The sequence below is a fragment of the Chiloscyllium punctatum genome, chromosome 1 (genome assembly GCF_047496795.1).
Source record: "Chiloscyllium punctatum isolate Juve2018m chromosome 1, sChiPun1.3, whole genome shotgun sequence".
In the NCBI taxonomy this organism is placed as follows: Eukaryota; Metazoa; Chordata; class Chondrichthyes; order Orectolobiformes; family Hemiscylliidae; genus Chiloscyllium; species Chiloscyllium punctatum.
Genome location: NC_092739.1, coordinates 27,059,057 through 27,078,509, shown reverse-complemented (window position 1 = coordinate 27,078,509; position 19,453 = coordinate 27,059,057). Strand labels below are relative to the sequence as shown.

The window sequence follows — 19,453 nt, the reverse complement described above, 5'->3', positions numbered from 1 at the left end:
CACTACTGCTACTGGCAGGGCATTCCATGATCTTACGACTCGCTGAGTGAAGAACCTACCCCGAACATCAGTCCTATATCTACCCCCCCTTAATTTAAAGCTATGCCCCCTTGTAATAGCTGACTCCATACGCGGAAACTCACCCAAAATATAGTGGTAATATTGGGAAAGCCATTAAACAGGAAATTGAAGACACTCACGATAAAGATACAAGTGTGTGCCTTTTAATTTGCATATAGATGGCGAAAATCTAAATTTAACAATGCTGTAGAAGAATTCCTGGAGTATGCAAAGGTGGTTTTGTGGATCACTACATTAAGGAACCAATGACAGAACTGGCCATTTGTAGACCAGTTATTCTTTCGTATGACACAACAAATTGGCTGTGGGAGGCTCCTTGAGAAGTGATAAATTAATAGAATTCTTCATTAAAGTGGTATAATTAATTCTGAGAATAGGGTCCTAAATTTAGTTAACGGGAGGTGCAATAGAATGAGGTGTCAGCTAGTCTGGTAAATTGAGCAACATTGCTTAAAGGGGTGATGTGGGTAGACAATGGAAAACATTTAAATAGCGTATGGAGGAACAGCAACAATTGTCATTCCTACCTGGCTCAAAAGTAAAACAGGAAAGGTGGCCTGGTCATGACTAGCATGGAAAGTAAAGGATAGTAATAGATCCAAGGAAGTGGCATGGTGATTTGCCAAACAAAAAGGAAACAGATTTGAGGATTGGAAGTGGTTTAGATTTCAGCAAAGCAGGACAAAGGGATTGATTGCAAGGGGGGACGATAGAGTATGCTTAGGGGAGAAACATACATTCTGACCGTACAAGCTTCCATAGGTATATGAAGAGAAGATTTTTGAAGGCAAATGTACGTCCCCTACAGTCACAAACATGGGAAATTAGAATAGGAAACAGAACCTATGTGTTTAATCTGTCTTCACAAAGGACGACGCAAATAACATCCCAAACATGTAGGGGACCATGCGGTCGAGTGAGAATGAGAAACTGAAGTAGCGAAATTGTATTGGGGAACTTGGTAGGATTCAAGGTTGATTAAATTCCCCAGGGCTCGATAATTCTAAAGTACTTAAGGAAGTGGTCCTAGAGATGGTGGCCATCTTCCAAAATTCTGTAAACTCTAGAACAGTTCTTATGGATTGAAGGGCAACTAATGTAATTTCTCAAATTAAAACAGGAGCTTGCAAGAAAATAAAATTATAGGCTGCTTAGTCTGGTAAAGAACTAGACCCCATTATAAAAAATATTAAAGCAGAACACTTATAAAATCATGACAAGATTAAACAGAGTGAGCATTGCTTTATTAAAGGGAAATCAAGTTTTACAAATTTACTGGAATTGTTTTTGAGAATTTACCTAGTAGAGGTGAATGAGGGGGAAGCCAGTAGATGTGGTTTTCTTGGACTTTCAAAAGGCTTTCAGTAAGGTCCCACATAAGAGTTTAGGATGTAAAGTTAAAGGTGTATGAGATTGTGGTAGTGTACTGACATGGACAGCGAACTAGTTGGCAGATGGGAAACTGACAAGTGATGAACGAGGTACAGTTAGTAAGTTTGCAGATGACACAAAATTGGAGGTATAGTGAACAGCGAAGAGGGTTACCTCAGATTACAACATAATCTTAACCAGATGGGCCAATGGGCAGAGAAGTGGCAGATGGAGTTTAATTCAGATAAATGCGAGGCGCTGCATTTTGGGAAAGCAAATCTTAGCATATCTTATATACTTAATGGTAAGGTCCTAGGGAGTGCTGCTGAACAAAGAGACCTTGGAGTGCAGGTTCATAGCTCCTTGAAAATGGAGTCACGGGTAGATAAGATAGTGAAGAAGGTGTTTGGTATGCTTTCTTTTTATTGGTCAGAGTATTGAGTACGGGAGTTGGGAGGTCATGTTGCAGCTGTACAGGACAATGGTTACTCCACCGCTGGAATATCGCATGCAATTCTGGTCTCCTTCCTATCGGAAAGATGTTGTGAAACTTGAAAGGGTTCAGAAAAGATTTACAGGGATGTTGCTGGGTTGGAAGATTTGAGCTATAGGGAGAGGCTGAACAGGCTGGGGCCATTTTCCCAGGAGTGTCTAATGGGTGACCTTCAAAATTGAGGGGCATGGATAGGGTAAATAGGCAAAGTCTTTTCCCTGGGGTCGGGGAGTCCAAAAGTCGAAGGCATAGGTTTAGGGTTTGAGGGGAAAGATGTAAAAGAGACCTAGGGACAATGTTTTTACACCGGGGGTGGTACGTGTATGGAATGAGCTGCCAGAGGAAGTGGTGGAGGCTGGTACAATTACAACATTTAAGAGGCATTTGGATGGGTATATGAATAGGAAGGGTTTGGAGGGGCATGAGCCGGGTGCTGGCAGGTGGGACTAGATTGGGTTGGAATATCTGGTCAGCATGAATGGGTTGGACCAAAGGGTCTGTTGTACATCTCTTTGATTCTATATGGTGACTAGTGGGGTACTACAGGATTCCGTGCTTTTGCCCCAGCCTCATAGCACCAGGGTCCAAGGTTCAATTCCAGCCTCTGGTGACTGTCTGTGTGGTTTGCACTTTCTCCCCGTGTCTGCATGGGCTTCCTCCTGGTGCTTCGGTTTCCTCCCACAGTCCAAAGATGTGCAGATCAAGTGAATTGGCCATATTAAATTGTCCCTTGTGATAGGTCCATTAGTCAGAGGGAAATGGGTCTGGGTGGGTTACTCTTCGGAGGGTCGGTATGGACTGGTTGGGCCGAAGGGCCTGTTTCCACACTGTAGGGAATCTAATCTATTCACAATATTTAGTGATGATTTAGACAAGTGAACTAAGTGTAATATCTGCAGGTGACAAAAAGCTGGGTGAGAGGAATGATGCAGTGCTGCTTCTGTGTGATTCGGACCCATTGAGCAATGCATGGCAGATATTGCAATGCATTGTAATGGAGATAAAGGTGAGGTTTTCCACCTTGGGAGCAAAATCAGGAAGGCAGATTATTATCTGAATGGTGATTAGATTAGGAAAGTGGGAGGTGCACTAAGACCTGGCTGTCGTTGGACACCAGTCACTGAAAGTAAGCACACAAGAGCAACAGGTGATGAAGAAAGCACATGGTATGTTGACCTTCATAATGAGGGTTTGAGAACAGCAGCAAGGATATCTTGCCATTGTACTGGGCCTGAGTGAGACCACATTAGATTAGATTAGATTCCCTACAGTGTGGAAACATGCCCTTCAGCCCAACAAGTCCACACCAACCCTGCGAATAGCAACCCACCCAGACCCATTCCCCTACACCTAACACTGCGGGCAATTTAGCATGGCCAATTCACCTAACCTGCACATCCTTGGATTGTGGGAGGAAACCGGAACACCCGGAGGAAGCCCAGAGTATTTTGTACAGTTTAGGCCTCCCTTTCTGAGGGAAATAGTCTAGTATTGCAAGGAGTGCAATGAATGTTTACCAGACTGATGCATGGTTGGACTGATGTACAAAGAAAGACCCAATTCATTTTTAAGACTACATATTCACTGGAGCCTAGAGAAAAGAGTGGGGAATCTCCTAGAAACCTAGAGAGCCCCTAGCAGGACTAGACAGGATAAATGCAAGAAGGATGTTTCTGATGACTGGAAAGCTCAGAACCAAGGATCATAGTTCAAGTGGAGAGACAGATAGAGAACTAGTGGTGGTTTAACCAGAGGGTTACCATGCTTCAGGTAAGGGAGAATTTGAGAAGGAGAGTCCTTCTTGGTAACCTCAGCCAGTGTGGAAATTGTTTGCATTGCTCTGCTTTACAAATGAGCCATCTAGCTAACTAAGCTAACTGATTTTCCATGTCACCGTTTAAGGACAGGTAGACCACATAGGGCTGAGATGGGAAATTTCTTCACCCAGAAAAAATTGATTAATGGCAAAATATTGAATGTTTTCACAAAGGAGTTAGCCATAATGTAGTAATTAGGGCTAAAGGGATCAAAGGAAATGGGGAGCAAGCGGAAACAGGTTATTGAGTTGGATGATCAGCTGTGATGATATTGAATGGTGGAGCAGTCTCAAAGAGCTGAATAGCGTACTCCTTCTCCTATTTTCTATGTTTCTAAAACCTCCCCTCCAGTAGCACCCCACCACAAAAACACACACACACACACACGCACCAATCTAAAACTCCAGCTTCAATAATCTAGCTAGCACCCTTCAGGCCTGTTCCCTGGTATGCATGTACCGAAGACTGTTTGTGTCAATTTTAGGAAGTGCGATAGAAATGTCTCAGAAATAGTTCTTACGGCAATGTTCCTCTGAATATTTCGCCCTGACATTGTAGCTTTCAGATTTTAAAACAATAAAACTCCTTGTACCACAATGACAACCTTTAGAATAATGCTTTTAAATTAATATGTTGTGTAAGTATCTTTTTTAGAAAAGTATGAAAATTTTATAATTTGTACTAATTTGTTTCCAATGTAAACAGAGTCTTAAACTCGACAATTTTTGTAAAGTGGTGCAATGTGCAATTTATCGGCAAGGAAACTGCATCAGTTCCATTGAGTTGACTATGATCGACTTTTGTTTGAAATTTATGATTATTGATAAATGGAGCACAAAGTTTGAAACATTAAACCATATACCAGTGACGACAGCAGCTCCTTGTGTGTATTCCTATATTAATTAAAATACCGGGGGATTCAATGCTACGTTGTTTTTGTATATCTGCCTACATCTCAGATACTAAGCTTTGAGTATCTGAGGCATTTGCCTTTGGATGAAAAAATACAGGTAAATTGTCGCTTGAAAGGATGACTGATCCAGCATACCTAATGGTCTCCAGTAATTTTGCTATTTTTTTTAAAAGGTGTTTAATCATTGTGTATGTACGACAATGTGATTTTGAATAAAGCCTGCTAATTGTATTAAAATCTACTGAATAATGGAGTTACAGATAAATAATGTAATCTATATATAGTTGGATAATACTGCCAGATTGTTAGGTTTTGCAACTTCCCACGGAGGCTTTGAACATACATCCCCAGGTTATTTATGCTCAGCTACAGCGACTAGTAGTCCAGCAAGTAAGCTAGCTGTGTGTCAGGATGTCCAAGACTGTAGGGAGGCTGTGGAGAAGGTAGCACTGACAGGGACTACTTACGGACACAGAGATGGGCTCAAGTGCGTATACTTCAATGCAAGGAGTATCAGAAATAAGGTGGGTGAACTTAAGGCATGGATCGGTACCTGGGACTACGATGTTGTAGCCATCACGGAAACATGGATAGATGAGGGACAGGAATGGCTGTTGGAGGTTCCTGGTTACAGATGTTTCAGTAAGATTAGGGAGGGTGGTAAAAAAGGAGGGGGGGTGGCATTGCTAATTAGAAATGGTATAACGGCTGCAGAAAGGAAGTTTGAGGGCGATCTGCCTCTGGAGGTAGTATGGGCTGAAGTCAGAAATAGGAAAGGTGCAGTCACCTTGTTGGGTGTTTATTATAGGCCCCCCAATAGCAGCAAAGATGTGGAGAAACAGATTGGGAAACAGATTTTGGAAAGGTGCAGAAGCCACAGGGTCGTAGTCATGGGCGACTTCAACTTCCCAAATATTGATTGGAAGCTCTTTAGATCAAGTAGATTGGATGGGGCGGTGTTTGTGCAGTGTGTCCAGGAAGCTTTTCTAACGCAGTATGTAGATTGTCCAACCAGAGGGGAGGCCATATTGGATTTGGTACTCGGTAACGAACCGGGACAAGTGGTGGGCTTGTTAGTGGGTGAACATTTTGGTGATGGCGACCACAATTCTGTCACTTTCACCTTGGTTATGGAGAGGGATAGGTGCACACAACAAGGAAGTTTTTACAATTGGGGGAAGGGAAATTACGATGCTGTAAGACAGGATTTGAGGAGCATACGTTGGGAGCATAGGCTGTCAGGGAAGGATGTGGTGGAAATGTGGGACTTTTTCAAGGAGCAGATACGACGTGTCCTTGATATGTATGTACCGATCAGGCAGGAAAGAAATGGTCGTGTGAGGGAGCCTTGGTTGACGAGGGAGGTTGAATGTCTAGTAAAGAGGAAGAAGGAGGCTTACATAAGGTTGAGGAAACAAGGTTCAGACAGAGCAGTGGAGGGATACAGGATAGCCAGAAGGGACCTGAAGAAAGGGATTAGGAGAGCTAAGAGAGGGCATGAAAAATCCCTGGCGGATAGGATCAAGGATAACCCCAAGGCATTCTATGCGTATGTGAGAAACCTGAGAATGACGAGAACGAGGGTAGGTCCGATCAAGGACAGTGGTGGGAGACTGTGTATTGAGTCGGAAGAGATAGGAGAGGTCTTGAACAAGTACTTCTCTTCAGTATTTACGAACGAGAGGGACTGTATTGTTGAAGAGGAGAGTGTGAAACGGACTGATAAGCTAGAAGAGATATCTGTTAGGAAGGAAGATGTGTTGGACATTTTGAACAACTTGAGGATAGACAAGTCCCCCGGGCCTGACGGGATATATCCTAGGATTATGTGGGAAGCAAGAGAGGAAATTGCAGTACCGTTGGCAATGATCTTCTCGTCTTCACTGGCAACGGGGGTGGTACCAGGGGACTGGAGAGTAGCGAATGTTGTGCCCCTGTTCAAAAAAGGGAATAGGGATAACCCCGGGAATTACAGGCCAGTTAGTCTTACTTCTGTGGTAGGCAAAGTAATGGAAAGGGTACTGAGGGATAGGATTTACGAGTATCTGGAACGGCACTGCTTGATTAGGGACAGCCAGCACGGATTTGTGAAGGGTAGGTCTTGCCTTACAAGTCTTATTGAATTCTTCGAGGAGGTGACCAAGCATGTGGATGAGGGTAGAGCAGTGGATGTAGTGTACATGGATTTTAGTAAGGCATTTGATAAGGTTCCCCATGGTAGGCTTATGCGGAAAGTCAGGAGGCATGGGATAGAGGGAAATTTGGCCAATTGGATAGAAAACTGGCTAACCGGTCGAAGTCAGAGAGTGGTGGTAGATGGTAAATATTCAGCATGGAGTCCAGTTACAAGTGGAGTTCCGCAGGGATCAGTTCTGGGCCCTCTGCTGTTTGTAATTTTTATTAATGACTTAGATGAGGGAGTCGAAGGGTGGGTCAGTAAATTTGCAGATGATACAAAGATAGGTGGAGTTGTGGACAGTGAGGAGGGCTGTTGTCGGCTGCAGAGGGACTTAGATATGATGCAGAGCTGGGCTGAGGAGTGGCAGATGGAGTTCAACCCTGCCAAGTGTGAAGTTGTCCATTTTGGAAGAACAAATAAGAATGCGGAATACAGGGTTAATGGTAGGGTTCTTGGTCAGGTGGAGGAACAGAGGGATCTTGGGGTCTATGTACATAGATCTTTGAAGGTTGCCACTCAGGTGGATAGAGTTTGTAAGAAGGCCTATGGAGTATTATCGTTCATTAGCAGAGGGATTGAATTCAAGAGTCGTGAGGTGATGTTGCAGCTGTACAGGACTTTGGTTAGGCCACATTTGGAGTACTGTGTGCAGTTCTGGTCGCCTCACTTTAGGAAAGATGTGGAAGCTTTGGAGAGGGTGCAGAGAAGATTTACCAGGATGTTGCCTGGAATGGAGAGTAGGTCATACGAGGATAGGTTGAGAGTTCTCGGCCTTTTCTCGTTGGAACGGCGAAGGATGAGGGGTGACTTGATAGAGGTTTATAAGATGATCAGAGGAATAGATAGAGTAGACAGTCAGAAACTTTTTCCCCGGGTACAACAGAGTGTTACAAGGGGACATAAATTTAAGGTGAAGGGTGGAAGGTATAGGGGAGATGTCAGGGGTGGGTTCTTCACCCAGAGAGTGGTGGGGGCATGGAATGCGCTGCCCGTGGGAGTGGTAGAGTCAGATTCATTGGCGACCTTTAAGCGGCATTTGGATAGGTACATGGATGGGTGCTTAATCTAGGATAGAAGTTCGGCACAACATCGTGGGCCGAAGGGCCTGTTCTGTGCTGTATTGTTCTATGTTCTATGTTCTAGTCATGATATTCATGTACCACTATCCTGCTAAAAATCTCCAGTATCGTAAATTTCAAAACTGTCCTTCTGAATCGGAGCTTATATCAAACTCTGTTACTTGTCGCATGACTTGCGCCAAGAATAGGATCTTTCCAGACCCTGAACGATCTGAGCCCTGGTCAGAAAGTTGGAAAAATAGGATGAGATTGACAATAATCAGATTCTTGATGACAAGAGCAAGTTGTCTGATTTTTCTAATCAATTTCTGACTGGCAAAATTAGAATCTTGCTAATGAGTGACAACAGGTCTGCATGCATTTGTATGCCAAGGAGGGATTATCAGGGGCCACTGCTTTGAGAGGAAAGCTGGAAATCGATTGTGTAGAGGCAACATATTTGGATACAAGGGGTTAATAATTATTAAGGAGGTATCGCAACATATGGGGGGGTTGGAGAGAGATAATAGACATGGGGTGGAAAGGGGTATTGTGCGAGGTTGAGTCATGAGCAGTCACCCTGCCTCTGATGAGGTGAAGGAAGGGTATCAAAGAAAACAATGCTTTACTGTGGCATGATTAATTTGATATTTCTCAGATTTGGGATGAAGTCTGAAGATGAACAGTCAAATAAATGAGTTGGTTTGGAATTTGGAGAAGATCAAAGGCACTGGGGTTGACTGGGAAGTATACTAAGAAGGGAATATGAAATTTCGGGTTTCCTAAACTAAGAAGCTGACTGTCATTCACTGCATGAAGCATGACCACCTTTTTCCTTCAGAGCAATTAGCAAGTGCAGTGTGGAGGTGAAGGTAGTTGCCACCTCACCTTAAGATGGCAGGGTTAAGGTTTCATTCTGTGAAGATGTGGGCTTATCAAGTATCTACAGATTGGTAGCCTAACAGTGTCCAGTACATTTTTACATGTAGACAATGACATATCATTCATTTATATTGCGTGTTTTAAAAAAAAGTTCACAGGTGACAGCAATTTTTACTTTGGCTAGTGAAGATTGCAATCTGTCCTCAGTACAATGCAACTTTGTAATTGCCTTTTTTGCACTAAGTTGAGTAATGAGGCATGTACAGTTTGTTTTAAGTCAGGGATCTTTTGAGGGTATATTGGTATTTATAGTCAAAGGATGCTTAAGCTCTGCTGTTTCAACCTGTTTCAAGTAAGTGCACTAACAGCTAATGTTTGTGCTATTTTTAGGAAAAAGTCTTTCTTGTATTCAGCTCTGTACGCAGCATTTATATTTGGTGGTCGTCACTTGATGAAACAGCGGGCAAAGTTTGAGTTGAGGAAACCCTTGGTGGTGTGGTCACTGAGCCTTGCACTCTTCAGGTAAGAGTCACCTTCTTTCCTCTTGTTTAATGATGTTGAGAGGCATTTCCTATTGATATTGTATGCATGAATGAGAATTTTAATAATCTTTAAATTCATTTGTCCAGTTGTCATAAAGCAGTACCAATTCTAGTCTTAATTGCTTTTCATTGTATACAACAATATATTGGTATTGTTATCTGCTTTGTTATTTTGTATTGACTGTCATCTGTTGAAAACACTTTTTGCCACTTTGATTTTGCAATGATGTTTGCAATACTTTGTTTTATAGTATTCTGTAAAAATAACAAGATTACTTGCCTTATTAATGAAGAGACCCAAAGTTTTACTTATCACAATATCAATTAATTTAACTGACATATCGTTATGGTTCTTTTTAAGTGATCTCACCTTTTTCTTATGAAATAGCTTTAGATGGCAGTGAGCTACTTTTTCCTCAATTTTCAATGCATTTGAATCAAGGGTATTGCTCTCTGCGTTGTATATTGAACATTCTTGTTCAGGACCTCGTCTTTGTGAACTTAAATACGAACAAAAATGCTGCAGATGTTGGCAATCTGAAATAAAAACCAAATATGGGGAAAATGCAGCAGGAAAGAGATTCTTAAATTTATTGAAATTTTGGCTATAATAAGTGCTACGTTCTCGCTATTTATTATTAGAATTTAAACATTTGGAGTGATCTTTGTCCCAAAACAGACGTCTCAAAATGTATAGCTTGCGTGGCCAGAGGATTAATTGTGCATTTCAGAACATAAAAAGTTAGGGGCAGAAGTAGGCCAGTTGACCTTTCATGCCTGTTGCGCCATCAATAAGATCATGTCTGACTGGTTGGTTTGCTTCAACTTCCACATCCCATCAAACCTGATAAATCCTGATTCCCTTGCCTAACAAGAATTTATCTATGCCTTAGAAAATATTCAAAATTTTGAATATAGGAGGTGAAGGCACCTCCAATGCCTTCTGAGGCCAAGGGTTTCAAAGTTGCACAATCAACACTTCTTAAGAGAAAAGCTACTACTTTATCCTAAAAGGTCAACTCCTAATTTTAAAGTGGTGCTCCCCTATACTCTCCTACAAAGGGAAATATTCTTGTCTCTCCATCTATATTCATCTTGTCAAAACTTCAATCAAATCGCCCCTCAGCTCTTCTAAACTGCAATGGAAACAAAAGGAATCTGTTCGGCACAACATCATGGGCTGAAGAGCCTGTTCTGTGCTGTACTGTTCTATGTTCTAACCTTTTCTCCATAACAGCCAATTCTTTCTAGATATCTGATAATCCTCCACTCAAGTCCTTTCAATGCATTTACATCCTCTAAATAAGAAAATGGCACACAGTGCTGGAGTTGCATTTTCTCCTATGCCCTGCATAACTGAAGGATAACATTCTTTTATGTTCGCTGCCTTGCAATAATTCCATTGGCGTTCTTGATTCTTTGCTGTACTTGCATACTAGTTTTTTGTGACTATTATACCTAGATCATTCTGCTTCTCAGAATTTTGTAAGCGTTCTCTGTTGTAAGTCTGCTTTTTTTTTAATCTTACTGCTTCACATTTTTTCACATTATATGCCATACATCAGATTTTTGCCCATTCATTCAACCTATCTATATCAGTCTGCAACCACCTTATGTACACTTCGCAACATAATTTCCTACCTCTGCAAATTTACTTACCATGCTTTCTTTCCCCTCATCTAAATCATTGATATAAATCATGGAAAGCTGAGGCCCAACGTTAGACTCCTGAGGACTTTTCTTGTCACATCTTGCCAATCGGAAAAAGGCTCTCTTATGTGAACAGTTTTCTGCTAGCCAGGTAATCTTCTGTCTACACTGATATGTCAACCCCTACACGTTTTGCAATAACAATTGACATGGCATCTTGTTAAATGTTTTCTGAAATTCAAGTACAGTCCACTTATGGGCTGCTCTTTATCCACAGCACTTGTTACTCCTACAAAGCACTCCAATAAATTTGTGAAGCATGACTTCCCCTTCTCAAGACCATCCTTCTTCCCAAATACCTTAAGATTAAGTGCCGACCTCTAACTTTACTAATGATTGATTCTAACATGTTCCCCATAACAGATGTCAAGCAAATTGGCCTATAGTTTCTGATCTTCTGCCTCCTACCCTTGAACATAGGAGATATTGTCTACTTTCCAGTCTGATATAACCTTTCCAGAATCTATTGAGAATCTGGGAAAAAATGTTTCACTTTTTCGAGTTGCTCAAAAAATGTTGCTTCTGTCTTGCAACTTTAGATAAGAGATGAGTGACAGCAAAATCTTGTGACCTTCTGAAAATATCAAACTTTATTTAATAGATGTATAACTATTTCTATTTTAAACTAAGTACTATGCCACTAGTAGTAGTATTATTTTAGAAAACCTTTCAGTTTTTATTTACTTTGCTTTTTCACACTTCGGAGTTTATTGATTCAGATTGCCATTCCTGATCTCCAAAGTGGTTTGCTTTGTTTGCAGCAGTTTTCAAACACTGCTTTTAAAAAGATTCAATGCTACATGTTGATGTTATATTGAACTCGTAGCACAATGAATAATTACTACTTACGCTGATCCCCAGTAATCATTATTAACCAATAGGGGTAATTACTGACTGTTATATTTGGCATAAATTATCATTTAGTGGAATTTTGGGAGCAGAACATAATGCACCTGTTATTTAATTTTTACCAATTTATTTTAATGGGTGAGAAGCCAAGTAGGCTGTGTAGTCTTCCTATTTTGATCTACATGCGTATGATACAATTCTTCTATATTAGGAATGCAAAAACAGAAGCAGTTATTGAAGAGTGCTGTTCATTCTCTAAATGATATCATATAACAGATCCCATTTTGACATTGGTATATCAGTTTATTTTTATTTCCTCATAATCGCTTTGAAAGAGCATCCAAATGCCATTTAAGTTTCAATGCTAACAAACCCCCCAGGCCAATAGTTGAAGTTCCAGTTAAAACAAAGGAGATATTGCTTTAGATGCTTGAACTATTCCATCTGTGTCTAAACCAAAGAGTGAGAAATTCCTATGCACAACTATTGACTCGGAAGGTCCCTGTCTTGTGGTGGTATGTGGTGACAGGCCCTAAAATTGATCTCTGTGACTGCAGGCTTGAGAGGGAGTGGAGAGGAAGGAAGGAAGGAATTAGCCAGGGCTCTGACTGCTCACAGTCAGTGCAGTGAGTGGGTACATGAGGGTGTCCTGCAAGCAGGGTGCAGGGATTGTCTGCGATGGTCCCCATGTTAATCAGCTAACTCGTAAGTGAAGTAATTCCACTCGTTTGGTATTGGAAAGCCACCACCTCCACGAGTGCAGATGAATGCCAGCTGAGGGTATCAAGATAGTGGTGTTGAAACAGAGGGGAGATGATGGTCTAGTGATAGCATTGCTAGACTATTAAATAAAATAAAGGATTCCTTATAATCTAAAATCTACATTTCCCCAAATCTTTCTATCTTGGCCTTGAACATACTTAATGACTCAGCCTGGACACACCTTTGCAGTAAAGGATTCTGCTGAGGTTTGGCATAAAGAGTTTAATTTGGAAAATGTGAGGTGTTGCATTTTTGTAATACAAACAAAAACAGAACTTATACGATTAATGGTAAGGCCCTGGGTTGTGTTGTGGAGACCTAGGGGTTCCGTTACGTAATTCTTTGAAGTTTGCATCACCTTAGAAGGTAGTTAACGTGTTTAGCACGCTTGCCTTCATTGCCCAGAACTTTGAGTCTAGTAGTTGGGACATCATATTGAGGTTGAACAGGACATAGGTGAGGCCACTTTTGAAGTGTTGTGTACAGTTCTGGTCACCCTACTGTAATAGGAAAGATGAAATAAAATTAGCAAGAGTTCAGAAAACGTTTACCGGGATGTTGCTGGGAATGGAGGGTTTGAGATATAAAAATAGGCTGGGATTTCTTCACTGGAGTGTAAGAGGTTGAGGGTGATCGTTTTGAGGTTTATAAAATCGTGAGGGGCATAAAATAAGGTGGATGACAAGGGTTTTTTTCCCTCTAGGTGGGGAGTTGAAAATTAGGGGGCATCTTTTTAAATTGAGAGGAGCTACAGTTTAAAAAGTACTTGAGGAGCAACATCTTGAAACAGAGTACAGTTACAACGTTTGAAAGACATTTGGATAAGTACATGAATAGGAAATGTTTTGAGGGATGTGGGCCAAGTGCAGGCAGGTGGTTGACCTCGACTGGTTAGGCTGAAGGGTTTGTTGCCATGCTGTATGACACTGACCGTATTTGCAAAGCTGCATATACTCAGGGTGACAAGGAAGTATATCAGTATAAGTCAGTTAAATGTGGGAAGGGAGATGCAAAAGGCAGATTAGTACAGTTGGCAATCAAGTGTACTTAAGAGCTATTATTCTGCCCTGACTCTTCCTATTGCTTATAACTGAATCTTTAGAATTAGAATCCCTACCGTGTGGAAACAGGCCTACCGCCCAACAAACCCACACCTACCCCCCGAAGAGTTTCCCACACAGGCGCATTACCCTACATTTTCCTCTGATTAATGCATCTCACCTACACAGCCCTGAACACTAAGGGCAATTTAGCTTGGCCAATTCACCTAACTTGCACATCTTTGGACAGTGGGAGGAAACCAGAGCATCTGGAGGAAACCCACACAGACACAGGGAGAATGGGTCCCTGATGCTGAGAGGCAGCAGTGCTAACCACTGAGCCACTGTGCCACCTCTGTGTATACATTCTTTCAAATCACTTTTGATTGTTCTATTATTCTGTTTTCTTTGATAATTTTCTATGAAGAAAATAGTGATTTTAATGTTTTTGATAAACTTTGCAGTGTTACATTTATAAAAGTGCCTATACTACTACATTCCCCAAACCACAGGAATCGCTACCTTGTTCACTGGTTCTGGAAAATAAATGCAAAAGGCTGTTTTGATATGTCATGTTGTATTTGGTGGACAGTGCTCCCATGGCCTCCCTACTGTTCCTACATTGTGTAAATTCCCAGGTCCTTGCCATTGAAGTATCAATCATTATGCTAGCTTATTTATAGTTATGTTTTATAGTTATTTATAGTTTTCTCTCTTTTTTTTTCTGAAAAGATTTAAGACATTAATAGCTGTTGTCTGTTGATCACTAACTTCCAATTATTGATCTAGAATTTGCTTGCAAGTGCCTCTAAAGGTGTAATATGCATTACTGGAAAATGAAAGAAAATCTAGCAAATTACAAATAGATAAAAGGAATGGTGTGAATAACAAATTATTGGTCAATTTATGTTACTAAACTTGCAAATATGAATTGCACTATCAATTTCCTGGTGAATTCCAAAAAAATTGCTAGGTGGGCTGCATGAGTGTAAATTTAAGCTTCCTGCTGTTGAGTTAGGACTGCAGTCCCACTCAACCTTTCTGACTCCGGGAAATGGAATCTCATTTTTGCATATTGTAAAATTTTTATTAGAGGTATTTTTCTCATTCTTAATATAATCTGTTTCTCTCCTCATTTCTATTCTTTTACTAGTTTGTTGCAAATTCACCCTATTTCTTTTATCGTTGTTCAGTTTCTTTCTCGATCTTTTTGATTTAATCGATTAAAGAGACAGTTCATTGGTCCCATTGATCACCATAGTCTCAGATACTGTGTTCCCCTCATTGCTTGAAGTGGCAATTAATAATGAAACAATTTCAAGTGTCCATATCTTTTGAGTTGAAGGAAATTTTCAACACTTGGAGCACTCTGCAAGGCAACCTTCAGCAACTTCTGGCACAATATATCCCCACTGATTCCAAAGAGATTCTTATATTAAAGGGAAAGGAATAATTGGAGAGAGAATAGGGCCCCTCAATGACCAAAGTGGACATGTATGTCTAGAACCACAGGAAGTCCTCAGTGAATATTTCTCCTCTGTGTTTACAGTGGACAAAGATATGAAGACTTGGAGAAGTTAGTGGTCATGTCTTGGGGACAGTCCATATCAAGTTTAGAGGGAGGTGTTGGACATATTAGAAGGTGTGAAGGTGGATAAATCTGGTTCTGACCAGATATATCCAAGAACACTGCAAGAGGCTAGAGAAGTAGTTGCAGGGGCTTTAGCATCATTTATGCATCATCATTAGCCACCGGCGAGGTCCCGGAAGACTAGAGGGTAGTGAATGTTGTACCTTATTCAAGAAAGGCTGCAAAGAAAAAGCTGTACACCAGTTAGCCAGTTACTTGAGAAGATTCTGAGAGATAAGATATACATGCATTTGGAAAAACAGTGTTTGATTAGGAGTAGTCAGCATGGCTTTGTGCTTGGGCGATCATACGTGACAAATTTGTTAAGAGTTCTTTGAAGTGGCTAGGAAGGTTGATGAAGGCAGGGCTGTAGGCATAGTATATATGGATTTCAGTAAGGCCTTTGATCAGGTTCTACATAGGCTGCTCTGGAAGGTAAGATTATGTGGAATCCAGGCGGAGCTCTCAAATTGCCGTCCTGTTTCCCTATCCCCATATCAGTTGAAGCAAACACTGAGACACAATATGGCTTTGCCTTCATCATATTTCCGGTTCTGGAGAGAGCGAACGATTGCCCATGTGCACAGAGACATGATTTCTTTGTCTTCTCTCGAACAACAGATTCTTGAGGAATTATGTAGTCACTTACAGGGAACAGCATCCGAATACAGCAATATCTATATTGATTAGGTGACCATTACTATCGGCGAGCATCAACAGTAAAAATTAAGCCATCTGGCATTACACAATAGATGCTGTCATCTTGTTAACTGACATGATACAGTGGATGTTCTTTACCTCTTTAAACAACTACCTTTGCCTCCAGCACTTCCTTGTTTACTGCAAGTTCTTATCTGGTCAAAGTCATGCTAGCTGAGCCTTTGTCATGCAATCCAAAACAACTCTTTCTGTACCTGCTCATACCTTATACACAATCTCCTTTGGATACACAATTGGTTTAATTGGTGTGCCTCAGAGGTCGGTGCTGGCCCATTGCTATCTGTTATCTATATCAATGGTTTAAATGAGAATATACAAGACATGATTAGAAAGTTTGCAGATGACACCAAAACAGGTGGTATCAGAAGTTGTAGCAGGAGTTTATCAGCTGGGGAAGTGGGCCAAGAAATGGCAAATGGAGTTTAAAGTGAGTGTAAAGTCTTGCATTTTGGAAAGTCAAATCAAGATAGGAGTTTCATGGTGAATGGTGGGGCCTTGTGTGGTGGAACAGGAGGGACCTTGCAGTTCAGGTGCATGGTTCTCTGAATGTGGAGTCACAGGTAGACAGGGCAATGAAAAAGACTTTTGGCACACTGGCCTTCATCAGTCAGGGCATTGAATATAGAAGTTGAGAAGCTTTATGTTGTAGTTGTACAGGACTTTGGTCTGGCTGCATTTGGAATATTGCGCTCAGTTTTGGTCACCTTGCTATAGGAAGGGTGGTATTAAACTGAAAGAGTGCAGAAGAAATTTACAAGGATATTTCCTGGACTCAACTGTATGAGTTATAGGAAGGCGTTGGACAAGCTAGGACTTTATTCTTTCGAGCATAGGAGATTGAGGGAAGTGTATAAGGTCATGAGAGGCTTGGATATGGTGAATGCATTCAGTCTTATTCCTAGGGTTGGGGAATTGAGACTAGAGGGCATCAGTTTGGGATTAGAGGAGAAGGAGTAAAATGAACCTGAGTGGCAACTTTTTACACTGAAGGTGGTATGCACATAGAATGATCTGCCAGTGGAAGTGGTTGAGGTGAGTGCATTAACAACATTGAAAAGGCATTTGGGCAGATACATGGATAGGAAAGGTTTAGAAGGATATGGGCCAAGTGCAGGGAAGTGGGGTTAGAGTGGATGGACATTTTGGTCGGCATGGATTGTTCAGAGAGGTAAAAACAAGGACTGCAGGTGCTAGAAACCAGAGTCTAGATTAAGGTGGTACTGGAAAAGTACAGCAGGTCAGGCAGCATCTGAGGAGCAGGAAAATCGACATTTTGGGCAAAAGCCCTTCATAGGAATGATGAAGGGCTTTTGCCCGAAACGTCGATTTTCCTGCTCCACTGCTGCTTGACTTGCAGTGCTTTTCCAGCATCACTCTAATCTAGGTTTATGGACTGTCAAAGAGCCTCCCTACATGTTGTAGGACTCCATGACTTTATAGTCATAAATGATAAACGATCTCCGCAAACTTTTGAAAACTGCTTTTGTAAGAAAAGCATTACAAGCGATGGCAGCATCTTGAAAAATGTCCTTATTGCAGAGGTGGTGGTGCTGGATGTCTTAAAACGCATAAAGGTGGATAAATCCCCAGGATCTGATCAAATGTACGCTAGAACTCTGAGAAGCAAAGAAAGTGATTGCCTGGTCCCTTGCTGAGATACTTGTATCGTCGATAGTCATGGGTAACGTGCTGAAAGACTGGAGGTTGGCTAATGTGGTGCCACTATTTAAGAAACATGGTAAGGAAAAGCTAGGGAGTCTGACATTGGTGGGCAAGTTGTTGGAAGGAACCCTGAGGGATAGGGTTTATGATGCAAGGACTGATTTTCAGGATAGTCAGCGTGGCTTTGTGTTTGAGAAATCAGGTCTCACTAACTTGATTGAGTTTTTTAAAGAAGCAACAAAAGAAGATTGACGGCAGAGCGGTGGACATGATCTATGTGGACGTGATCAGTATGGACATTTGACGAGGTTCCTCATGGTAGACTAGTTAGCAAGGTTAGATCACGTGGAATACAGTGAGAACAGAACTGGCTCGAAGGTAGAAAAGAGGGTGGCAGTGGAGGATTGCTTTTCGGACTGGAAGTTTGTGACCAATGGTATGCGACACGGGTCAGTTCTGGGTCCATCTCCTTTTTGTCATTTATATAAATAATTTGGATGTGACTGTAGATACAGTTAAGTAGTTTGCAGATTACACCAAAATTGGACACGTAGTGGATAGTGAAAAAGGTTACCTCAGTACAGCAGGAGCTTGATCAGAATGGCAGATGGAGTTTAATTTAGATAAATGTGAGGTGATGCATTTTGAAAACTCAAATCAGGACAGGATGTATACACTTTATGGTAAGATCCTGGGGAATGTTGCTGAAGTGCAGTTTCTTTGAAAGTAGAGTTGCAGGTAGATAGGATGGAAAAAGTTGGTGATTGGTATGCTTTTCTTTATTGGTCAGTGCACTGAGTACAGGAATTGGGAAGTCATTGTTGTGACTGTATAGGACATTGGTTAGGCCACTTTTGGAATAGTGTGCAATTCTGGTCTCCCTGTTGTAGGAAGGATGTGGTGAAACTTGAAAGGGTTCAGAAAAGATTAACAAGGATGTTGCCAGGATTGGAGGGTTTGAGCTATAGGGAGAGGCTGAATAGGCTGCGGCTGTTTTCCCTGGAGCATCAGAGACTGAGGGGTGACCTTAGAGGTTTATAAAATTATGAGATACATTGATAGGGTAAATAAACAAAGTCTTTTCCCTAGGATGGGGGAGTCCAGAACTAGAGGATCTAGGTTTAGGATGGGAGGGGAAAGATTTAAAAGGACCTGAGGGGCAACTTTTAGATACACTACCCTCTGCATGAATGGAATGAGCTGCCAGAGAAAGTGGTGGAGGCTTTAACACTCAAAAGGCACCTGGATGGGTATATGTACAGAAGGGTTTAGAGGGTTATTGGCCCAGTGCTAGCAAATGGGACTGGATTAATTTAGGATACCTGGTCGGCGTGCATGGGTATGACCGGAAAGTCTATTTCCACGCTGTATATTTGTAACACTCGAAGAGAAATTTTGAGCTTTGCTACAGCATTCTCATGGTAACATGAGGAACTAATTCGTTGTTTCTTCTTGATTATGAAAAGATCAAATGGATTCAGGATCCATGACCCCAAGAAGTTATGGTACAAGCTGGAATTTTACATCTCGATTAGAGTATTCCAGCTAGGCTTTCATTTTGTCCCATTTAACAATGCAATAAACCATTTGCATGGAAATCACTTAAAGCACCTCCATATGTACATCAGCATGTGTGCACAAACATTTGTTTAATTTCATGAAATATTTATAGCTTTTATATTTAAATCTAATGTTCAAAATCACTGACCTTCAAGTATTTTACATAACATGTTCATCACCGAAA

At 41.3% G+C, this 19,453-nt stretch overlaps 1 protein-coding gene across 1 annotated transcript in view; it reads left to right on the top strand.

Moving 5' to 3' along the window:
* The window catches only part of elovl6 (ELOVL fatty acid elongase 6), a 105,575-nt gene that overhangs the window by 60,167 nt on the left and 25,955 nt on the right, over nt 1–19,453 (top strand). The window contains 1 exon segment of the mRNA XM_072582439.1: nt 9,185–9,316. Coding sequence (XP_072438540.1) covers nt 9,185–9,316 — 132 coding nt within the window.